At 57.7% G+C, this 19008-nt stretch overlaps 1 protein-coding gene across 7 annotated transcripts in view; it reads right to left on the reverse strand.

Moving 5' to 3' along the window:
- Positions 1–19008, reverse strand: part of CRTC1 (CREB regulated transcription coactivator 1) — a gene marked incomplete at both ends in the record, with an annotated part of 74010 nt that overhangs the window by 19959 nt on the left and 35043 nt on the right. For 3 of the 7 annotated variants that reach the window (XM_082835700.1, XM_082835699.1, XM_082835698.1), the window contains 4 exons: positions 1842–1936; positions 3937–3990; positions 5001–5161; positions 7994–8110. In XM_082835700.1, the coding sequence (XP_082691826.1) occupies positions 1842–1936; positions 3937–3990; positions 5001–5161; positions 7994–8110 (427 nt within the window). Of the gene's footprint in view, positions 1–1841; positions 1937–3936; positions 3991–5000; positions 5162–6716; positions 6765–7993; positions 8111–19008 lie in introns of all 7 variants that reach the window. The other 4 variants (XM_082835703.1, XM_082835702.1, XM_082835701.1 and 1 more) reach the window with 2 other exon arrangements.

Below are 19008 nucleotides of genomic sequence, written 5' to 3' on the forward strand. Positions count from 1 at the left end.
AAAGAAAGAAAAAGAAAAGTGAAAAAAAAAAAGTCAGAGAACTTGTGACTCATAAAGAAATGAAAATGAAAGCTCTGGAGCTAAGGACGTGTGTCAACTCTGCCTCTCACAGGACCCACTCAGGCCTCGGGCTGCAGAGAACAGCCAAGAATCTCTCCGCATCTCCCATGACTGGTCGCCTCACCCCGTGCACCCCACCTACAGCCCTGTGGACACCTGCCTCCCCCTCTGGGCTGTCAGCACCCAGGGGCTGGGCCCTTCTTGGGCTTTTGGCACCAAGCCACGTAGCTCAACGTAGTCTGAGGTCGATCCAACCATGGTAGCTACGGCTCTGTGAGTTAGCTGCAATGCCAACCAGTCCCAGAGGAGGAAAGGAGGAGAGAGAAGGTCTAAGGGACTGGATGGGCATCGGTCGAGGCCCTGGAACCAGCTGTGCCTGAAGGCCCCTTTCCTTAAAACTTTCAACACTTTTTTTATGAGATCCAATTTCCTGATGCCTGTTGGAGGTTCAGTGCTGCAATAGCGCCACTATGAACATAATTAGAAGGAGGAGGTTAATTCCTCCTTCTAGAAACCTGGACTGGGGGATGGGAGGACAGCCAGGCTAACACCAGACTACGTTACTGCCTGGGGGAGAGGTGATGTGTCCCACCCCCCCCCACCCCCACCAAGGCCAACTGGACTCTGAGCTACCAGGGGTCCTTCCACGGTCACAAAGAGTCCCTGGGGAGGGCGAAGCCCACTCACCCACCCCCAAAGCCCCAAGTTCCTGGCGGACCTCCCTCAGGATAGACAGCGCCCTCTGAATTGCCCCCAGCATCAGGAACAGGAGGGAAGTACCAGGTCCATTCTCGTCACCCCTAGGCATTTGGAATCCTCGCTTTTATTATGGAGACATTCCCTTCTGCAGTCTGGCCTCTGATGCCCAATGAGCTGGAAAGATCACACGAGGAGAGCCCCTGCCCACCAAGGGGTGAAGTTCTGGCTGACCATCCTTCTTCTATCAGCAAAATCTCCCCGGTATGTTTACATACTCACACAGTGAAATGCTACCCAAAAAGTGGTAAACGTTTGGACCTGCAGTGTAAATGATTAACTGTCTGGTTTCAGTGTCCTGGAGCAGATCAGGCCCACATGGGCTTCTAGGGCTGGCCTCATAGCGTCACACTCCCCTCTCTGGGTGACACTGCCCCAGTTTTTAAGATGCCATGTACCTTCCTGGAAGGTCCCAGGGATGCTGCCTCCATACCTGGCTCCAAGGAGGAACTGAGGCCTGGGCACAGATCTGCCCCAGCTGCAGGGGTGTGTGCATGACCCAGCTGGAAAGGAGGCTCTGGACAAGAGTTAGGGAACAGTTAGCCTCTTTGCCACACACTGTTGCCAGGACAGACCCTGTGGACCAAGAGGTTCTGAGCATCACAGCCGGGAAATGATCCAGTGTGAAGCCCTGGATCAAACGATACCTGAAGCTGAACATCTAGCTCCGACTGTTGGTCACGAGCTGATAAATGCCCCTTTCCCCGGGCTTGCTGCTCCCAACATTTGAAAGAATCTGCAAGGCCCCCAGACTGCACGGCCATACCCTGAATCCATAATCAGAAGCCAATCTGAGTTTGCTGGCACTGTTTTCTCTGCCTAGAAAACTCCTACGCACTCCTCAAAATCCAACTCAAATAGCGCCATCTCCAAGTTTCCCTGAACCCCTCCCCTTGTCCCACAGCACCTGCTGAGTCTTCCTTCTCAGGTCTGTCCACCTACATATTTGTGACCTCTGGGAGCACAGCGGTCAGCCACTGGACTTGCCTGACCCCAGGAAAGACACCCATGGGCCCCGTTGATACCTTTTTTCTGGTGCACGTCCTGGGACCCACCCGTAAAAGGCTCTGGCTGGGTGGGCGTCATTGTGCTCTGGTGAAGGGCAGAGTCAGAATTGGTCCTGGGGAGAGGAGAGAGACAGTGAGCCTTGGCCCCAAAGGGGACGAAGGGACAGTCCTGGTTCCACTCTATCTGGGACCCACCCGATGGAACAGGGTGGCAGTCGTGGGTCATTTTTGTGAGCTGCATACCTGAGCAAAAACCCTGGAGAACCACAACAGTGATTTTGGTTTTCGTCTGCAAAGGCTGCAGCAGAGCTGTCCCTTCGTTCCTAACCAGCCCCTGCCCATCCCTGCCCCTTCGATGGCCTTCGCGGCTTTAGGGAAAAGGTAGTGCTTTCCTGTTGAAACCCTGAAGAGAGAGGGCCTGACAGTCCCACAGTGGCCCAGCCTTGGGTGTATGAACCCATCATGGAGTCCCCTACTGGTGACCAATGGCCAAGGAGGGGTCTTGCTCCAACCAGCCCAGTGCTCCCAGGAGTCTGGGAGAGGCTCCACTCTCTGCCCCAATAACACAATCTGCCCCCAGCTGCAGGTGCCTGGAGGGAGGGTCCTCAGAAAAACCCCTCAGCTGCCTAGGAAACCAGGGGCAGCCACGGGGAGCTGGGCAGACACGCAAAGGGCAGGTCCAGCTGCACAGCCAATTCGGGGAAACAGCCACACACCCCCAACGGGGATGTCCCAGACACTGAGAGTGACGTGGAGGAAACTTGGCTCAAGGACAACAGCAGGTTACAGAGGACCGGGCTGCCTCTGACCCAGGGGCCAGCTGAGCTGTGAGGAGCCAGGGGGATCCTGGCTCCCCACCAGCTGTCTGTCCCCGAGCAAGTGTTCTGACCTCTCTGCGTGCTTTCTTATGCCTAAAATGGGGAGGATAACAGCACCAACTCCACAGAGCTCTGTGCGTCTTACATCAGTTAATGTATGTGATGGTTGAAATAGGACCTGGTATATGAACACGTGCTTGGTGGGCATTTAATTATGTTATTTTTAAAATTTATTTATTTATTTTTGGCTGCATTGGGTCTTCATTGTTGGGTCTTAGTTGCTGCGCGCGGGCTTTCCCTAGTTGTGGCGAGCGGGGGCTACTCTTCGTTGCGGTGCGTGGGCTTCTCACTGCGGTGGCTTCTCTTGTTGCAGAGCTTGGGCTCTAGGCGCGCGGGCTTCAGTAGTTGTGGCACGCGGCCTCGGTAGCTGTGGCTGACGGGCTCTAGAGCGCAGGCTCAATAGTTGTGGCTCACGGGCTTAGATGCTCCGTGGCATGTGGGATCTTCCCGGACCAGGGATCAAACCCGTGTCCCCTGCATTGGCAGGCGGATTCTCAACCACTGTGCCACCACGGAAGTCCCTAATTGAATGATATATTTTGTGCTGTGTTTTTTTTTTTAATAGCTTGTTTACTTTGGGTCTTTGTTTACTGAAGTCACCTACATATGTTTCTTTGCGTATGTGTGCTAAAATAAATATAAAACTTGCCTTTTTAACCATTCTTAAGTATACACTTCTATGTCATTAAGTACATTCACACTGGTGTGCAACTATCATCTGTGTTATTGTAGGTATTTATATTAACTATATTATTGTTGTTATCTTAGATCTTCCTAGATGATGGCATTATGGACTTTTTTTTCATCTTCTAGATGCATTTATGTATTTTCCTAATCTTCTAGTAATAAATATATCATACTTTTCCAATCAAATTTTCTATGGCTTTTCAGGAATGTGGGAAACAATCATAATAGAGCATTAAATAAAGCAAATGACAACACTGAATAGTCACTACAATCCCAACTTTGTTTAAAAAAGAAAAGGGAAAAAAAAAGGTCATAAATAGAGGGGGAAAAAAAAGTCATAAATAGAGAGGGAAAAAAAAAATCCCTGAAAGACCCCAAAACTGTGACCTCATTGTTTACAGGGATAGAGCTGATTTCTAGAAACTTCTGGATGCTTCTAAGTTTTGTCATTTTTAAGTGACTGCATATTGGTTTTCCAAGCACGGCCACGATGAAAGTATAGTTTTGTTTCCAATGAGAGGGCTGGGGGTTGGTTCTGGGTCACTGACCTTCTCCAGCTGGTGTCCGCAGGTGGCGAGAGGTACACGGTGCCATATGGGCAGCTGTCCGCGTGAGTATAAGTTAAGGGGATGGTGCTGTCAGCTGAGGCCCTGCCCTGAGCCTCGAGAACCCTGCGCTGGCCAGCCCGAGTAGCCAGGCTGCTGGGAGCCGGCAAACAGCTGGGGCCTCGGGGCGGGGGCCTTTCCTGCCTGGCTGCGAGCAGCCCCCAGGGTGCAGCCCCATCCACCTAGCACTCAGCACTCACCCCCTGCAAGCGCACGTGCAGGCTGCACCCCTTCCAAGAGGGGCCTCAGCCATGAAACGGGGGCCCGTAGGGGGGGCTGCAGGGAGTCTAGTTCAGCTGACCCCGGTCTTGACTCTTAACTTTGGGCTGACGGGGTGACTCCCAGGGCCCGAGGGCTTGGTCTGGTGCCCAGTTGCTCAGGCTCCCCCAGCCCGTGGAAACGAGAACCAGGAAAGAACAGGCTTCTCTGTTCTAGAGAGCCGGGGTTCCCAGGAGCAGCCACTCAGAACGCAGTGGCGGGGGAGCCTGGCTGGTTAAGTACCAAGGGGCAGCCAAGTCGGTGGTGGGGGTGGGATTCCTCACAACCTCTCTGCTTGGCAGAGGTGCAAAGGCAAATTTTGTGTCTTCAGATCAAGTCTCCCTCTGATCTGTGTCTGGCTCAGATCCCCCTCGGCCCCACTGCCTTGGCTCCATACTGCCCCCAGAGGGGTCCACCACCATGGCCCTGACGTGTGGGTGCCCTGCTCACAGCCTTTCTGGGCCCCACTGCCCAGTCAGGCATCTGAGCATACCCTCCCAACTCTCATTTCAGGCTGTGTGCTCCAGTGGCCTACTCTGTGTCACTGTTCCCTGTGCTCCCCTAGCCCCCGCCTGGCTAAAGGCTCCTCAGCTTGCACTGCCTCCTCCAGGAAGTCTTCCAGGGTTGCCATGCAATGGTACCCCCTCTTGGTGGGGCCCGGTAGCCCTGGAGGACTGGAGCGGCCCTGATTCTATCACTGAGCTGGCAGCAGGCAGGTCCATCAGCTGGATGAAGTGGTCCCCGCCCACCCCCTCCTCTGGGAAAAGGATATCTGCCTTCCATGTTTGTCCACTGACAGAGGCCGGCGATGTGGGGAGCCAAGGCGGCCACGCTCCCGGTACACTCTGTCCACTAGCCCATGGTGCCGGGTAGTTCGGCTGGTGTCCAGGCCTGAGGACTGGAAGGGTGTCTGGGGGTGGGGAGGGAGGAGAGGAAGAGACGGAAAAAAAGAGAGAGGAACCCAAACCACGGTTACCAGCTGTGTGGTCCAAGATCTGACCCCAGCTCTGCCCCCAGGATCTCGCCTCAGGGTCCCTCTACAACCCCCCTGCCCAGTTCTGGAGACACCCTCGGCTACTCCAGACGGGCTTCCTTTCCTCCTCGGCCCCTGCCCCCAGCCTCCGAGCACTGTAGGGGTGGCGGCGCGCTGGGGTTCCAGGTGCCGGGGCGGCAGGCGTGCAGTGCAGCTGGCATGCACGGGCCAGGCAGAGCGGCGCAAGCTCGGGGCCCGGAGCCGGCCAGGGTGCCAGGGGTGCAGACGGCCCGAGCACCCCCTCCCAGCCTCGCCAGGTGCAGACAGGCCTCCGCCCTCTCTCTCCGGGCCTGGCCGGCCTCCTCTCCCCACCTACGTCATCCCTGGAGGGGCCTGCCAAGAGACAGCCCCAGGGCTTCCAGCCCAGGACGTCAGGGGCCCACCTGGCCAAGTGCTGGCTCCCTGGAGGCTCCTCGTGGAGCCTGGGGCTGGTCCTGATTGAGACTCGGCCCCCACGCACTCTCCCCCACAGCCTTGTCCCAGCACCACCGGCAGCCAAGTGCAGGCACTTTCCGGAGCCCTGGCCCACAGCTTGACTGGACGGGGCTCCCTTCCAGCACCTGGGGCTGGCATGAGGCCCCCGGTCACGCCCGGCTCCCGCTCCTGGCTCCATGCTCCTGAGGTCCCCAGGAGCCTGCTCTCCACCAGCCCTGGTGCCATGGGCCCCTCACCATCTGACTGGGGTGAGACTGGCAGCCTTAGCTAGCTCTGGAGGCAGCTACCAGCCTCCTACCTGGCCATCTGGCCCTCGGGCCCTTCTGTCTTCTCTGGGCAGCCAGGCAAAAAGCAATTTCCTCCGGAAGAATGCCACTGGCTGGCTCACTGCTCTTCTCCACCTGTCCGAAAACCTCGGCTAGCATTCAGGGCTGACTGCTCTCCCTGGTGTTTGGGGACCCCTGGCGTCCGGGGACCCCGTCTTTCTCTGACCCAGCAAGGACGCTGCCAGCTTGGGTCTTTCTGTGCTTCTGCCTCCAAAAGGCTGTGGGCCTGGGAGATAGCAGTGACCGAGGGAGGGTAGGAACCTCACTGTCCAGGCACAGACACCAGAGGACAGGGGCCGTTCATCTCCTCCCAGAGATGCCTGGAAGCCCAGAGGGGAAACCAAGGCGGCTGAAGCAGAGCCAGAGGCACAGAGAAGCTCGGGCCCAGCCACAGCCCAGCTCGCCAGGCCGAGTTAGGATCCGCGCACACGCATGTGCATGTGTCACAGGAACGAACCATGCAGCGTTGGCACGCATGCTAGGATCCCCCGGGGAAGGGGTCTCTCGACGCGACCATATGCACTTCCCCAGACAAGGGGGTGCAGAGCGAATCTGCTTCCGTTTGGCAGACGGGACACCTCCCGCTGGGCCACGGGGGCGGCCGCACAGGAATACCCAGCGCCCGCACACGTGCCGGGGATGCCGAGGCCTCAGCCCAGGGGCTCATTTACCAGAGAGACAGGAGCCGCTGCCAGAGCCTCCCCCAGATATCCGCTGGGCTGAAAATGCAAAGAACCAAGACTTTGAGACACTCCTGCCTCGCCTGGCCCCCCAGTGGGAAGCCCAACAGGCCCCCATGCACCCTCGGCCCTCGGGGGCTCTACAGTGGCCTCAGGCAGGGCCAAGTTTGGGGATGCCCAGAGAGACACTGTCCTTGACGGAGGAGGGGATGGGGAAACAGAGGAAGAGGGGAGCCAGGGAGGAGAGGAGAAAACCCAAACTAGAAAGGGCCCTGACAAAGAGGTGAGGCTTTTGGAGCATGTGAAGATCAGCATGACAGCCCCATGCATCTATCTGCTCTGATGTGGAGGCCATGTGAGGAGGGCCGTGCTCCAAGAGGCCCTGGGGATTCAGAGCTGAGCCAGCCGGACCCCAGGCAAGCCTGCGGGACCCTGGGCTGGTGCCCTGACACATCCCAGCAGCAGTGTGGGAGGAGTACAGGCTGAGGAATGACTGCGGGGTGGGTGGGGACTGAGCTCCCTGTGGGAGCGACCCAGCTCCACCTGGCCTGTCAACATGCTAACGGACGTGGCTGTTTCTGGGGCTCTGTCCCAGCCATGGGACAAGTGCGTGGCTGTTCGGTGGACCTGTCCCTGCAGGAGTCCAGATATTGTGCTGGGGGGCAGGGGGCCCAGCTATCGGCCCAGCTCCTGGGCCCACCGTGCCCCCACTTCCACCTGCAGACCAGGGTGGAGGGGCGTGGCCCAGGAAAAGAGGCCGGCCCTGCACCAGGCAGGCGGTGGGCCTTATCTGTTCTTATTTATGATAAGGACGTGCGCGGCAGCTATGCGGCCTGCGGGAGCCGTGCTGTGTGGGTCTCTGCCAGAAAACGTTTGCAGACAAGTGGGGTCAGGCTGAGGGGCCTCCTTCTGAGAATTGCTGGGCTTGCGGATTAGTGAAGCGGGACGGAGCCAAGCCCCAGAGGCCCTGAGCAGTTCCCGCTGCCGCACAGCCGGCCAACAGGTGTAGCGGCTGCCGAAACACTCACAGCCAGACCTCGGCCTCTCTGCGGGCTCCGCTGACAGAGGATGGGCAGGGGGGATCCGGGTGAGGCCTGGCCAGGCCATCCCAGGGGAAGGAGTAGGCGGGGGCTGGGTGGGCGGCGGCAATTGTCTGGTGACCCCAGCTGTTCACCGGCTGTCATGCACGCTCTCTTGCTCTGTGGCCAGGGCCCAGACTGCAACACGCTCCAGGTGGGAGGTGGTGTGGGAGAGGAATGGGGGCTCACCTGGAAGGGCAGATCCACGGTGCCGCTCCCAATCTGGTTCACGTTGGGCAGGGACCCGCCATAGTACTGGCCACGGCTTGGGCCCAGCTGCAGGTACTGGGACTTTTGGAGCTGGAGCTGCAAGAGAGAAACCGACAGCTATAGTGTGGGGGGAGCGGAGGGGGGTGGTTCCTGAGCACACCCTGCGGAGCACCATTCCCTAGGGCCCCAAGAAGTGGAGTCAGTGGCACCGGGCACAGAGGGTGTGGCACCCCCATGACTCAGATTCTCAAAGGAGCCATGATTCTCTCCACCAAAACCAGCAGAATCAGAGACCCGAGACGCCCAGGTGGCCCTCCCCAGGCAGGGAAACTCGCCCTGGGGGGTGCTGCCTCCATGAACTTGAGGGGGCGTCGCCAGCTGATTCAGACAATTTGTGAATAAGCAAGAGTATCAAGTGGACCTGGAGCCTGGAGCCTGTGCAAGAGGCCCCTCACCCCCCCAGGGGAACCATTTCTTATCATGCCAAAGGCTGCGTTCCTGGGGTGCGGGCCAGAGGCTGCGAATTTACGCCCGGACACAGGAGAAATTGTCTTTCCACTGGCCTGAATCAGAGAGGCCAGCTCAGAAGTGCAGTGCTGGCTTTCAAAGTGCAGCATGTACGATCCCTCTGACAGCACACACAGGGCGAGAGGGTCTGCCAGACCCCGCCTGAGTTCTAAGGAGTCCTGCCCAAGCCCCCAGGCTCCTTCTGCCTGCCCCGCCAGCCTCACGCATTACAGAGCCTTCGTCTGGGGTGGCTGCATCCCTGCACGGTCCTCTGCCCATCACTCGCGTGGGGATTCGTCCTGCTGGGCCAGGCCTCAGAACCAGGAGTCCGGGGCTCCCTGACCAGCCACGGCTGCCTTGGGGCGGGGCTGGGACCGGGCCTTTCCTCGCTGGAGCATCGATTCCACTTTGCCAGGAATAGCAGATGCTCGTGACCTGGTTGACACCACCGGTGGCCCTAGGCCCTCAGCCAGGTCCCCAAAGCCTGTCAGTCTGCCCAGGCTGGTATGCAGGTGCTGTGACGGAGGGGTGGCAGCTGGGCACCCGGGGAGAGGTGGGTGTCCACTCCAGCCGGCTGGGGCGGTTGCTAGGGTCGACGCTGTGTACACAACAAGACCGGCTCACGTTCCCTCACAAACAGCTCCTGGCAGCACTCCGTTTGCTGTCCGCCCACACCGCCCGGCTCTCCCACGCCAGTCCCGGCTTCCTGGGGGGCCTCCGACACCGGAGGGGGAAGTGAAGCTCGGGAACTGGCTGCTCGCCCGGCCGAGCACCTCACCCAGGTAAACAGCTGTTTCCTGCGAGCTGCGGTGGAGCCAGGAGGGAGATTGACCTTGCTCCATTCCTCCGCGGGTGGTTCTCAGGCATCTGTAGGGTCCGGCCCAGGCTCTGTCTCCAATGGCTGGAGACGCTCACCGTGAACACCCCACTGTGTCCCTCCCTGCGGTTGCACGAGATGAAATAGGCTAGCCCCCGGTCAGGACGGAGGGGGAGGCCAAGTAGGATGGGCGATGGGCACGGGTTACCTTGGACCCGAGACCCGCCTCCCCCCCCAGGCCCTTCTTGTGTCTGAGCCACGTGGCAGGAACTAGCCTTACATCCACCTCTCAAGAACCACCTCTCGAGTACCATGTGGCCCTGGGGAGCTACAGCCCCCTTCTGGGCCTCAGTTTCCCCCTCTCTAGAGTGGGTGGTCCAGGTGAGCGTGTGTGCACAAACGCCGGTTGTGTGAGATACAGGAAGTGCTTATAACACACGTGCTTCTGTCCCAGGCTGAACGGCCAGCTCTGGAAACCGCGGCATTCTGGAAAGTACTCTGCAAAGCTGCCACGTTCCGGCCCAGAGGGAGCCCAGACTGGCGACAGGCTGCTCGTGGCTTGTGCGCTGCTGCAACAGCGGCCCTCTGGCGGAGCCTTTCTTTCCCTTGATCGTTCCCAACCCCCATCCACCGTGCTTTGGGAATGTCAGGCTTTGTGGTGCGGCCTCTGGAGTGGACACAGTGCGGGGCCCCACTCGTCCTTCGGGGGGGACCCCTGTGCTCACCCTTGGTTGTATGTGGGGCTGTGCAGGAGAGTTAACCTGGCCCAGGGCAGTTTGATCTTTGCCCCCAGCTCCTGGGAAGTGAAAGCCCTGCCTGATAAAGAGTGTCTCTGTTTGCCTAGGTCCTCGGGCCACGCTGGGTATCTATGCCAACAGTGTGACTGTGGGTGGAGGTCTCAGGCCAATGCAATACCAGCTCACCCTCTGCAGCAGCTGCAGACAGCAGTCAGCAGAGTCTGCGTGGCGAACCCCAATAAGAACCCAGGACACCAAGGCTTGGGGCACATCCCTGGTTGACAGCCCCCGTGTATGTCATCACACACTGGTGCTGGGAGAAGCAAGCACTGTCCCTGTGATTCCCCGGGAAGGGACAACCTGCAGCTCTGTGTTTGGAAGTCTCCTGGCCGCCGCCCCACGCCAGCTGTGATCTGTGTCCTTTCACTGTAACAGACCCCGCGACCGTATGATGGTTTTCAGTGACTCCTGAGTCCTTCCAGTGAACTGCCGAGCTGAATGTAGTCTTGGGAACCCTCGAATTCTGCAGTTGGTGTCAGATGTGAAGGTGGTCTCAGGGACCCCCTTAACTTTTGCAGGGGCTGACTGCCATCCCAGGCCTGGCCAGGAAACCCCAGGAGTAAGGTCCTGGGGTGAGGAGGTGCCAGCCTGGGCTCCACGCATGGGCCTGATGCCTCAGAGGGTCCACAAGGAGGAGAGCAGAGTGACACCACCAGTCAGGGTCTAACAAGCTGCCTGACGTTGAAGTTCATGCCTCTTCCCGCTGTCAAGCCACAGTCCCTCGTGCATCCCTCCACCCAGTGGTCCTCACTCTGTACCCCCTCGACGGCGCTTCCTACCCTACCCTACCCCCAACTTCGCCATAAACCCGGCATCCAAGCCAGGGTCTAACACTCAGCAGCACCGGCTGGTGGAACAAAGAAACACAGAACACATGAGTGAAGGAATGAATCAATGAATGAACACCACTGCTCCCGCTCTCAGGAGGTGACTTTCACCAGCCAGGTGACAGTCCCATTTGGAGGCCATATAAGAACCTTTCAGGACACCAACACAACTCCTGATGCCCTAAGGAGGCTTGGGCCACCCCTTCCCCTCACCCCATCCTCATGGGTTTTGGCAGAGGCGGGCGCAGACAGGGCAGTGAAGCCTAGACAAGGCCCACCGGCTCAAAGGAGCTGTGACTCCCAGGCTCCCCCTTGCTTTTGGCCTGCGGGTCAGACAGCCTGGGGTCCAAGTCCAGGCTCCCCGACTGTGAGAGTGGACCCCACTCCAGATGCTGAGGGCAGGCAGATGCCCCATCACCCACGCTTTCACGGTGGCCTCCTTGCCTTCTGCTCTCCCCACTCTTCATTTCCTCTGGCCATCTGACCCCAAAGCACCCCGAGTTTGTGACTCCCCCCAGGGCCTCAGCCTGTGACAGCTCCCCCTCCACACCCACCCTGGGTGGGGCCTCCCTGACACCCCACCCAAGGAGCAGGCCCCCCCAAGCCACCTTCACACTGGCCTCTGGCTTTGTCGTTGTTGTTGTTTTTTCCCCCGTTGCGGAGCACAGGTCTCGGACGCGCAGGCTCAGCGGCCATGGCTCACGGGCCCAGCCGCTCCGCGGCATGTGGGACCCTCCCAGACCGGGGCACGAACCCACGTCCCCTGCATCGGCAGGCGGACTCTCAACCACTGCGCCACCAGGGAAGCCCTGCTGTTGTTGTTTTTAATAAAGTTTTCGGTTCACAGAAAAACTGCAAAGATGGCACAGGGAGTTCCGGAATCACCCTGCCCAGCTTCCCCTAAAGCTACCCTCTTCCTTTACTGGGTCAAAAGGAAGAAAAATGATAGCACCACTGACTGACCCAGGCCTTTTCCATATGCCCCTTGGTTTGTCTAGCCACGTTTGCCCCATCCAAAATGCCTGGCCCATGAACCCTGTCCACCATCCCCATCCTGTAACCGCCAGGTGGCGGGCTCCCGAGACTCACGGTCTACTGGTCACAACGTGTCTGGTGCCAGCACTGCATGGGGCCACGCCGGACCCCCAGGAAGTGCTGCTTTATGTCTGGTCTTGCCTCCCACCAGCATCCTGCAGCCCCAGATCTTTCCAGAACAGTCCAGTTCGTGTCTCTCAAATCCTCTTGCTCCCACGTGTGAACCAACCAACCAACGACGTGGCGCCACACCCTAGGGGTCAGAGGTGTTTCAGGGTTGAGGCCGATGGGGACACGACAGATGACCAGGAAGCACAGCATAGACCTTAGGCACCCTCTGAGCCACCCTCCCACCCCAAGTGTTGCAGACGGCACCCCGAGCCCCCGCCACGGGCCACAGAGCCCTTCTCAAGTCTCAGCACGTTTAAGCATCACAACTGCCCTGTCTCAAGTGTCCTGAGGCGACCGTAACAAATTACCACAGACTGGGTGGCTTATGACAACAGGGATTCACTCCCTCACAGCTCAAGAGGTGAGAAGTCCAAAATCAAGGTGTGGACAGGGTTGGTTCCTTCCAGAGGCTCTGAGGGATGGTCCGTCCCAGGCCCCTCCTGGCTTCGCGGGGCGGGGCGGGGGGGGTTCCAAGCGTCCTTGGCTCACAGCTGCCTCACTCCGATCTCCGCCTGTGTCTCTACATGGCCTTCCCCTCTGTGTCTGTGTCTCACATCCCCCTCTCCTTTCTCTTAGAATAATACCTGTCATTGGATTCAGAGCCCATCCTAATTTAGCATTAATCTCATCTTGGGACCCTTAATTACACCTGCAGAGACCCTCCTGCCAAGTAAGGTCATATTCCCAGGTTCCAGGGGTGAGCACATGGACGTATCTTTTTTTTGGGGGTGGGGAGGCGTCATGAGGCATGGGGGATCTTGGTTCCCCAACCAGGGATCGAACCTGTGGCCCCTGCAGTGGAAGTGCAAAGTCTTAACCACTGGATCACCAGGGAAGTCCCCAGGACACGTGTTTTGCGGGGACACAATTCAACCTAAGACAGGCCCTTTGGGGGTTGCCTGGTGGCCTAGTGGTTAGGATTCCAGGCTTTCACTGCGGTGGCCCAGGTTCAATCCCTGGTCGGGGAAGATCCCACAAGCCGTGCAGCGAGGCCAAAAAAAAAAAAAAAAAAAGAAAAGAAAAAAATAGTAATAAGACAGGCCCTTTGAGGAGGTTACCAGCACACTCCGCTTTCCAGGTGGGAAAACTGAGACTCAGTAGGCAAGGGAACTGCCCAGGGCCATCAAGCTCAGAAGTGGCCAAGTGGGGCATAGACTCCACTCCTGGAACCTGACTCTCGCATAACCCTGTGGACCAGCGGGTGGCTGGGACCGCAGAGTGTCCCAGAGGCCACATCACATCACAGATCAGAGCACGCCAGCCCTTCTGGGAGCTTATAGTCAGAGCATCAACCCAACCATTTCGGCTCTGCCAAGGGGGACCCAGCACAAGTCTCACTATAAAAAGCCACTTCAGGTCCTGCTTTCGCCCTGGGCCTCTCGTTTCCACACAGGGTTCCCCCGCCCCGGCCCCTGACACAGCCTGAGTGAGGACTGGCCCTCCCCCCCACATACAAAGTCCTCCCCCACACGACCCCCACTCCCCCTACAGAACTGTGTATAAATGGGTGGCTTCTCCAGCCTCTCCCAACCCCCTTGCTGACAGGACCCCACAGGGACAGAGTTGCCCAGCACAGCGTGCATCCCCAGTCTGTGTCCACATCCCTACTGGGCACACAACCCCCGATCCTGGCACCGTCCAAGGGGCTGGGAGGAGTGGGGGCCACAAGGCCGGGGAAGCACGGGGGCCCGTGGCCCTGGGAAGGCATGGCAGATGCAATCACTTCTCCAGGGCAGCCCCCGTCCTCTGGGACCCCCACAGGATACAGCAAATTCCCATCTGCCAACCCCTCCCAGGCCTTGCTGTCAAGAAGGAGCTGGCCTCGGTCAGGTCCATCAGCAACCACCATGGCAACTGGCCAAGCTTCTAATGAAATTAAGGGGAGTAGCTGAAGGCTGAGCTCTGTCCTGCAAAGCCAGGGCAGGCATGGGGGCCACAGCAGAGCACCAGAGAGGAGCTGTGAGCTCTCAGCAGACCTGTTTCCCCCTCTCACCACGAAGGCCTGCACTGTCTGGCCCTCTGCTCTCCCCTAACCACTGTGCTCTACCAGCTGAGGTAACTGCCTCAGGGCCTTTGCACTGGCCCTCCCTCCTCCACAAGGCTCTTCCCGCTGGGCCAGCCCAACACTGCGCACCTCTCCCCCGCGGGGTCACCTCCTTCCTTCCGCGGCTCACTATCCAAAACCACCCGACCAAGGTCTATCTCCTCCCATTAGACTGTCAGCCCTGCAAGGACCCTGGCACAATGGAGTAGCTTGGCACTCACACGGGGACTGAGAGACCAGATAACAGATGAACATGTGAATGCAGGAACAACTAACTGTTCGATGTGCTCAGAATCCCAGGCAGGGACAATGCTTCTCCTGCGCCCACATGGGACAGCCCACCCCCCGACTCTGGGGAAACTGAGGCCCAAGGAAGAACGGGCAGCTTCCCAAGTACACGAAGAGCCACTCGTGAGAGGGAGGTGGAGAGCAAATCCCATCTCAAGTGCAGGATCCTTCCGGGACCTGAGTGTTGAGCAGGACCCCAGGGGATTCGCACACCCTGGCCTGAGCACGGCCCCTCAGGGCTCCCCTAGGTGGAGTCCTCAGCAGGCTGCCAACAGCAGAGGGGTCACCTTTCGGGGTTATTCCCTGGGAGGGAGAGACCAGGGCTTCATCAGGTTCTCCAAGTATTCCAGCAGCAGTAGGGTCCTGTGGAGGGAGCCCCAGAGAGCCCCTGAAAGGGTCTGATTCTGAGTCACGTGGAGCTGCCAGTGCATTTTCCGGGGCCAGCAGTCCCTGAGAGGTGTGTGCACCCCAGTTAGTCTGGCTGTGTCCCTCCAGGTTCCTTCCAAGGCCTGGCCCCAAGTGCCTGCCAGGTCTTAGCTTGCGCACCAGACGTGAGTTTGGGGAGGGGAGACGGCCCCTCCCAGGCTCCATTCCCAACATCTGTGGGTCGTGCCGTCTCTCCCCACACCTCTCCTGCCCGCTCTGGAAAGGATCGGAAACCTGGGGCTCTGGGGGAGACGGCTGTGCCTGCACAGGTACCCAACCAGGAAGGCCCGGAACCACTCTTCTCCCTTCTTAAACATTTTTTTTCTTTGTTATCAAAATAAAAGTCACACAACATAAAATGAACCCTTTGAGGGGCTTCCCTGGTGGCGCAGTGGTTGAGAGTCCACCTGCCGATGCAGGGGACAAGGGTTCATGCCCCGGTCCAGGAAGATCCCATGTGCCGCGCAGCGGCTGGGCCCGTGAGCCATGGCCGCTGGGCCTGCGCGTCCGGAGCCTGTGCTCCGCAGCAGGAGAGGCCACAACAGTGAGAGGCCAGTGTACCGCAAAAAAAAAAAAATGAACACTTTGAAATTGTACAATTCAGTACCATCTAGTACATTCACAGTGTCGTGGGACCATCACCTCTAGCCAGGTCCAGAACATTCGCATCACCCCAAAAGAGACCCAGCGCTCATTAGCAGTTGCTCCGCATCCCCCCACCCAGAGCCCCGGCAACCACTAACCTGCTTTCTGTATCTGTGGATTTGCCTGTTCTTGATATTTCACAGAAATGGGCTCACACACACTATCTGTCCCTCTGCGTCTGGCTTCTTTCTCTCAGCGTGGTGTTTTTAGAGTTCGTCCACACGGCAGCACGTGTCAGAGCTTCATTCCTTTTTATGTCTGAATAATATTCCACCGCGTGGATGGACCACATTTTGTCCATTCATCTATTAACGCAAGTGTGTTGTCCCACCTTTTGGCGACTGTGACTAGTGCTGCCGTGGATGTGCACGTACAAGCATCTGAGTCCCTGTTTTCAAATCTCTCAGGTATGTACCTCCAAACAGAACTGCTGGATCATATGGTAACCCCATATTTCTCTTGTTGAGGAACTGTCAGACTGTTTCCCACAGCTACTGCACCATTTTCCATTCCCACCAGCAGGGCACGAGGGTCCCAATTGCCCCACATCCTCATCAACACTTGTTAGTGTCTGTTGCTTTGACAGTAGCCATCCTGATGGGTGGGAGGTGGTATCTCATTTCAGTTCTGATTTTCATTTCCCTGATGACTACTGAGGTTGAGCATCTTCTCATGTGCTTATCGGTCACTGTACATCTTCTTTGGAGAAAGGTCTATTCAATTCCTTTGCCTTTTAAAAAAATTGGGTTGTATGTCTTTTTCTTGTTGAGTTATAAGAGTTCTTTATATATTCTGGATCTTAATCCCTTATCAGCTATATGGTTTGCAAATATTTCATTTTCTTGACAGTCTTTTGATGCATCGAAGTTTTAAATGCTGATATGCTCCAATTAATCTATTTTTTTTTTGCTTGTGCTTTTAGTGTCACATCTAAAACTCCATCACCTAACCCAAGTCCAGGAAGATTTACACCTATGCTTCCTTCTAGGAATTTTATAGATTGAGCTCTTACATTTAGGCTTTTGGTACATTTTTAATTCACTGTTGTTGGAAATTCCAGTGGTTAGGACTCTGTGCTTTCATTGCCAAGGGCCTGGGTTCAATCCCTGGTCGGGGAACTAAGATCCTGCGAGCCGTGAGGTGCGGCCAAAAACAGTAATAATTCACTGCTGTTAACTTTGTTGCTGCCCCAGTCCCACCTCACCATGGGCCCCCACGCCAACTGACAGCTCCACAGTGAGGAGAGCCAGGCTGCCCCCACGAAGCGTGCCCGGTACACTGGAGTTTCTCATTACACGTCTACCGAGCATGGAAAGGAATAATGAATGAACTCGGGAATGAATGAAAGCATCACAGGCATGTGGCCGAGCGTGGATTCCAGGCTGAGTCACCCCGGCCCCCGGCCCCCCTGGCCGACTGAGACACTCCCCAGCTGCCTCCTCACTCGTTCCCAAAGTGTAAATACAGAACCAGATACACAAACACCGAGTGCGCCTCGGAATGCCTTTAATCAGGCCCTGCTGCCGCTGCCAAATCCGCATCCCCGGCTGATTCGGAGGGTCCGCTCTGAGCATGTTTTGTTTCCCTCGCTGGTGGCCGTTGTTGAGCACAGACGGTCGGGCTGGGATGTAGGAAGGGTCCCTTGGGGTCTGAGTGCAGCACAGCTGGCTCCTGGGGGGCCTCTCTCCCCTGCCCGCCAGCCAGGCACCCACTCTGGGTGGGGCCTCGAAGCAGCCCTGAGATGGGGAGACATGGCTTCACCTCCGTTTTACAAGGGGGGAAACTGAAGCCCGGGGGGAATGACTGGCTCGCCCTGAGGTCACCTGGGAAACGGGACGGGGCCTCGGTTACAATCCAGGCTCTTTTCCTGGCAAACCTCAATTTCCCGGTGGCCCACAAGGCCCTCCCCTGCCTCCTGCCTCTGGGCCCTTGCACCCACCTCACCCTTTTCTGGAACCTTCCATGGAGCTCCTTCTCATCCTTTGGGTTTCAGCTCAACCATGACAAGAAGCCTACCCTGACCCCTTACTTCCAAAATAACCCTCTGTATTAACTCGGGCCGCTGTAACAAAATACCACAGACTGGGTGGCTTAAGCAGCAGATGTGTACTTCTCAGAGTTTCAGAGGCTGGAGTCTGAGATCAGGGTGCCGGCACAGCCTCTGGTGAGAGCCCTGTTGTTGGCCTGCAGAACGCTGCCTTTTCCCAGTGTCCTCACGTGGCCTTTCCTTGGGGCGCGTTCAGTGAGAAGTCTCTCTCTCCCTCTTATAAGGACACCTGTCCTATCGGATCAGGAACCCTCCCTTATGACCTCAGTTCACCTCAATCACCTCCTGCACGCCCCATCTCCACATAGGGTCACACTGGAGGCTAGGGCTTCCACACAGGAATCTGGGGAACACAGTTCGGTCCACAGCACCCTCGCACGGATAAGCTGCCGGCCTGTGTCTGTCTAGTGGGCCAACAGGCCCTGACAGCTGGGGCCCTGCTTGCCTGGCCTCCATAGGTGCCTCAGGGACCAGCTCCCATCCTGCGGAAGCAACCATCGACAGCTCTATCTGTTGTTCTTGTGGTTTGTTAATATTTATTTAGTTAGTTAGTTATTTCTGTGGCTGCGTCGGGCCTTAGTCACAGTGCATAGGCTCTTCGTTGCGGTACGCGGGCTTCTCTCTAGTCGTCGCGCTCCAGAGCGCACGGGCTCAGTAGTTGCGGCTTGCAGGCTTAGTTGCCCCGCATGGCATGTGGGATCTTAGTTCCCTGACGAGGGATCGAACCCGCGTCCCCTGAATTGGAAGGTGGATTCTTAACCACTGGACCACCAGGGAAGTCCTGTGTTTTGTTTCGTTTTGCTGCACTGCACAGTAGGCAGGATCTCAGTTCCCTGACCAGGGATCGAACCCACACCCCCGGCAGTGGAAGCACGGAGTCCTAACCACTGGACCACCAGGGAATTCCTAACAGCTGTATCTGGAATTGGGAAGCCCAGAACCGCCCCACACCCTGAGTCCTCTGGGAACACCCACAGCTAGCCAGGCCCAGGCGAAGCCCAGGGACCCCAGGACTCCCCCAGCAGGAGCCCCCAGGGTGTAGGGTGGGGTGGCCTGCAAGGATAGGTCTTCTCTGGACCTGTCCCGGGAGTCAGTGAGGCGGAGGTGACAAGTGGTGCGTGCTGCTCCGGGGCTGCCGAAGACAGAGATGTGATGGGTGGACAATCACGGCTGGCGTTTCCAGAATCAGTGGCCTAAATGTAAAGTCATGTGCCTGTTCACCAGGGTCACGGGTGGGGGCCGGGTGGGGGCACGTGCAAGGCAGCACAGAGGAGCAGGAACAGCCCAGGATGAATCGGCTCAGCCACTATACAGGGGCTGCATGCCCACCTGGAACCTCAGGATATGACCTTGTTTGAAAATAGTTTTTGCAGCTGTGATTAGTTCAGGC

The sequence above is a fragment of the Leucopleurus acutus genome (assembly GCF_964270905.1).
Source record: "Leucopleurus acutus genome assembly, chromosome: 3".
NCBI classification, from domain to species: Eukaryota; Metazoa; Chordata; class Mammalia; order Artiodactyla; family Delphinidae; genus Leucopleurus; species Leucopleurus acutus.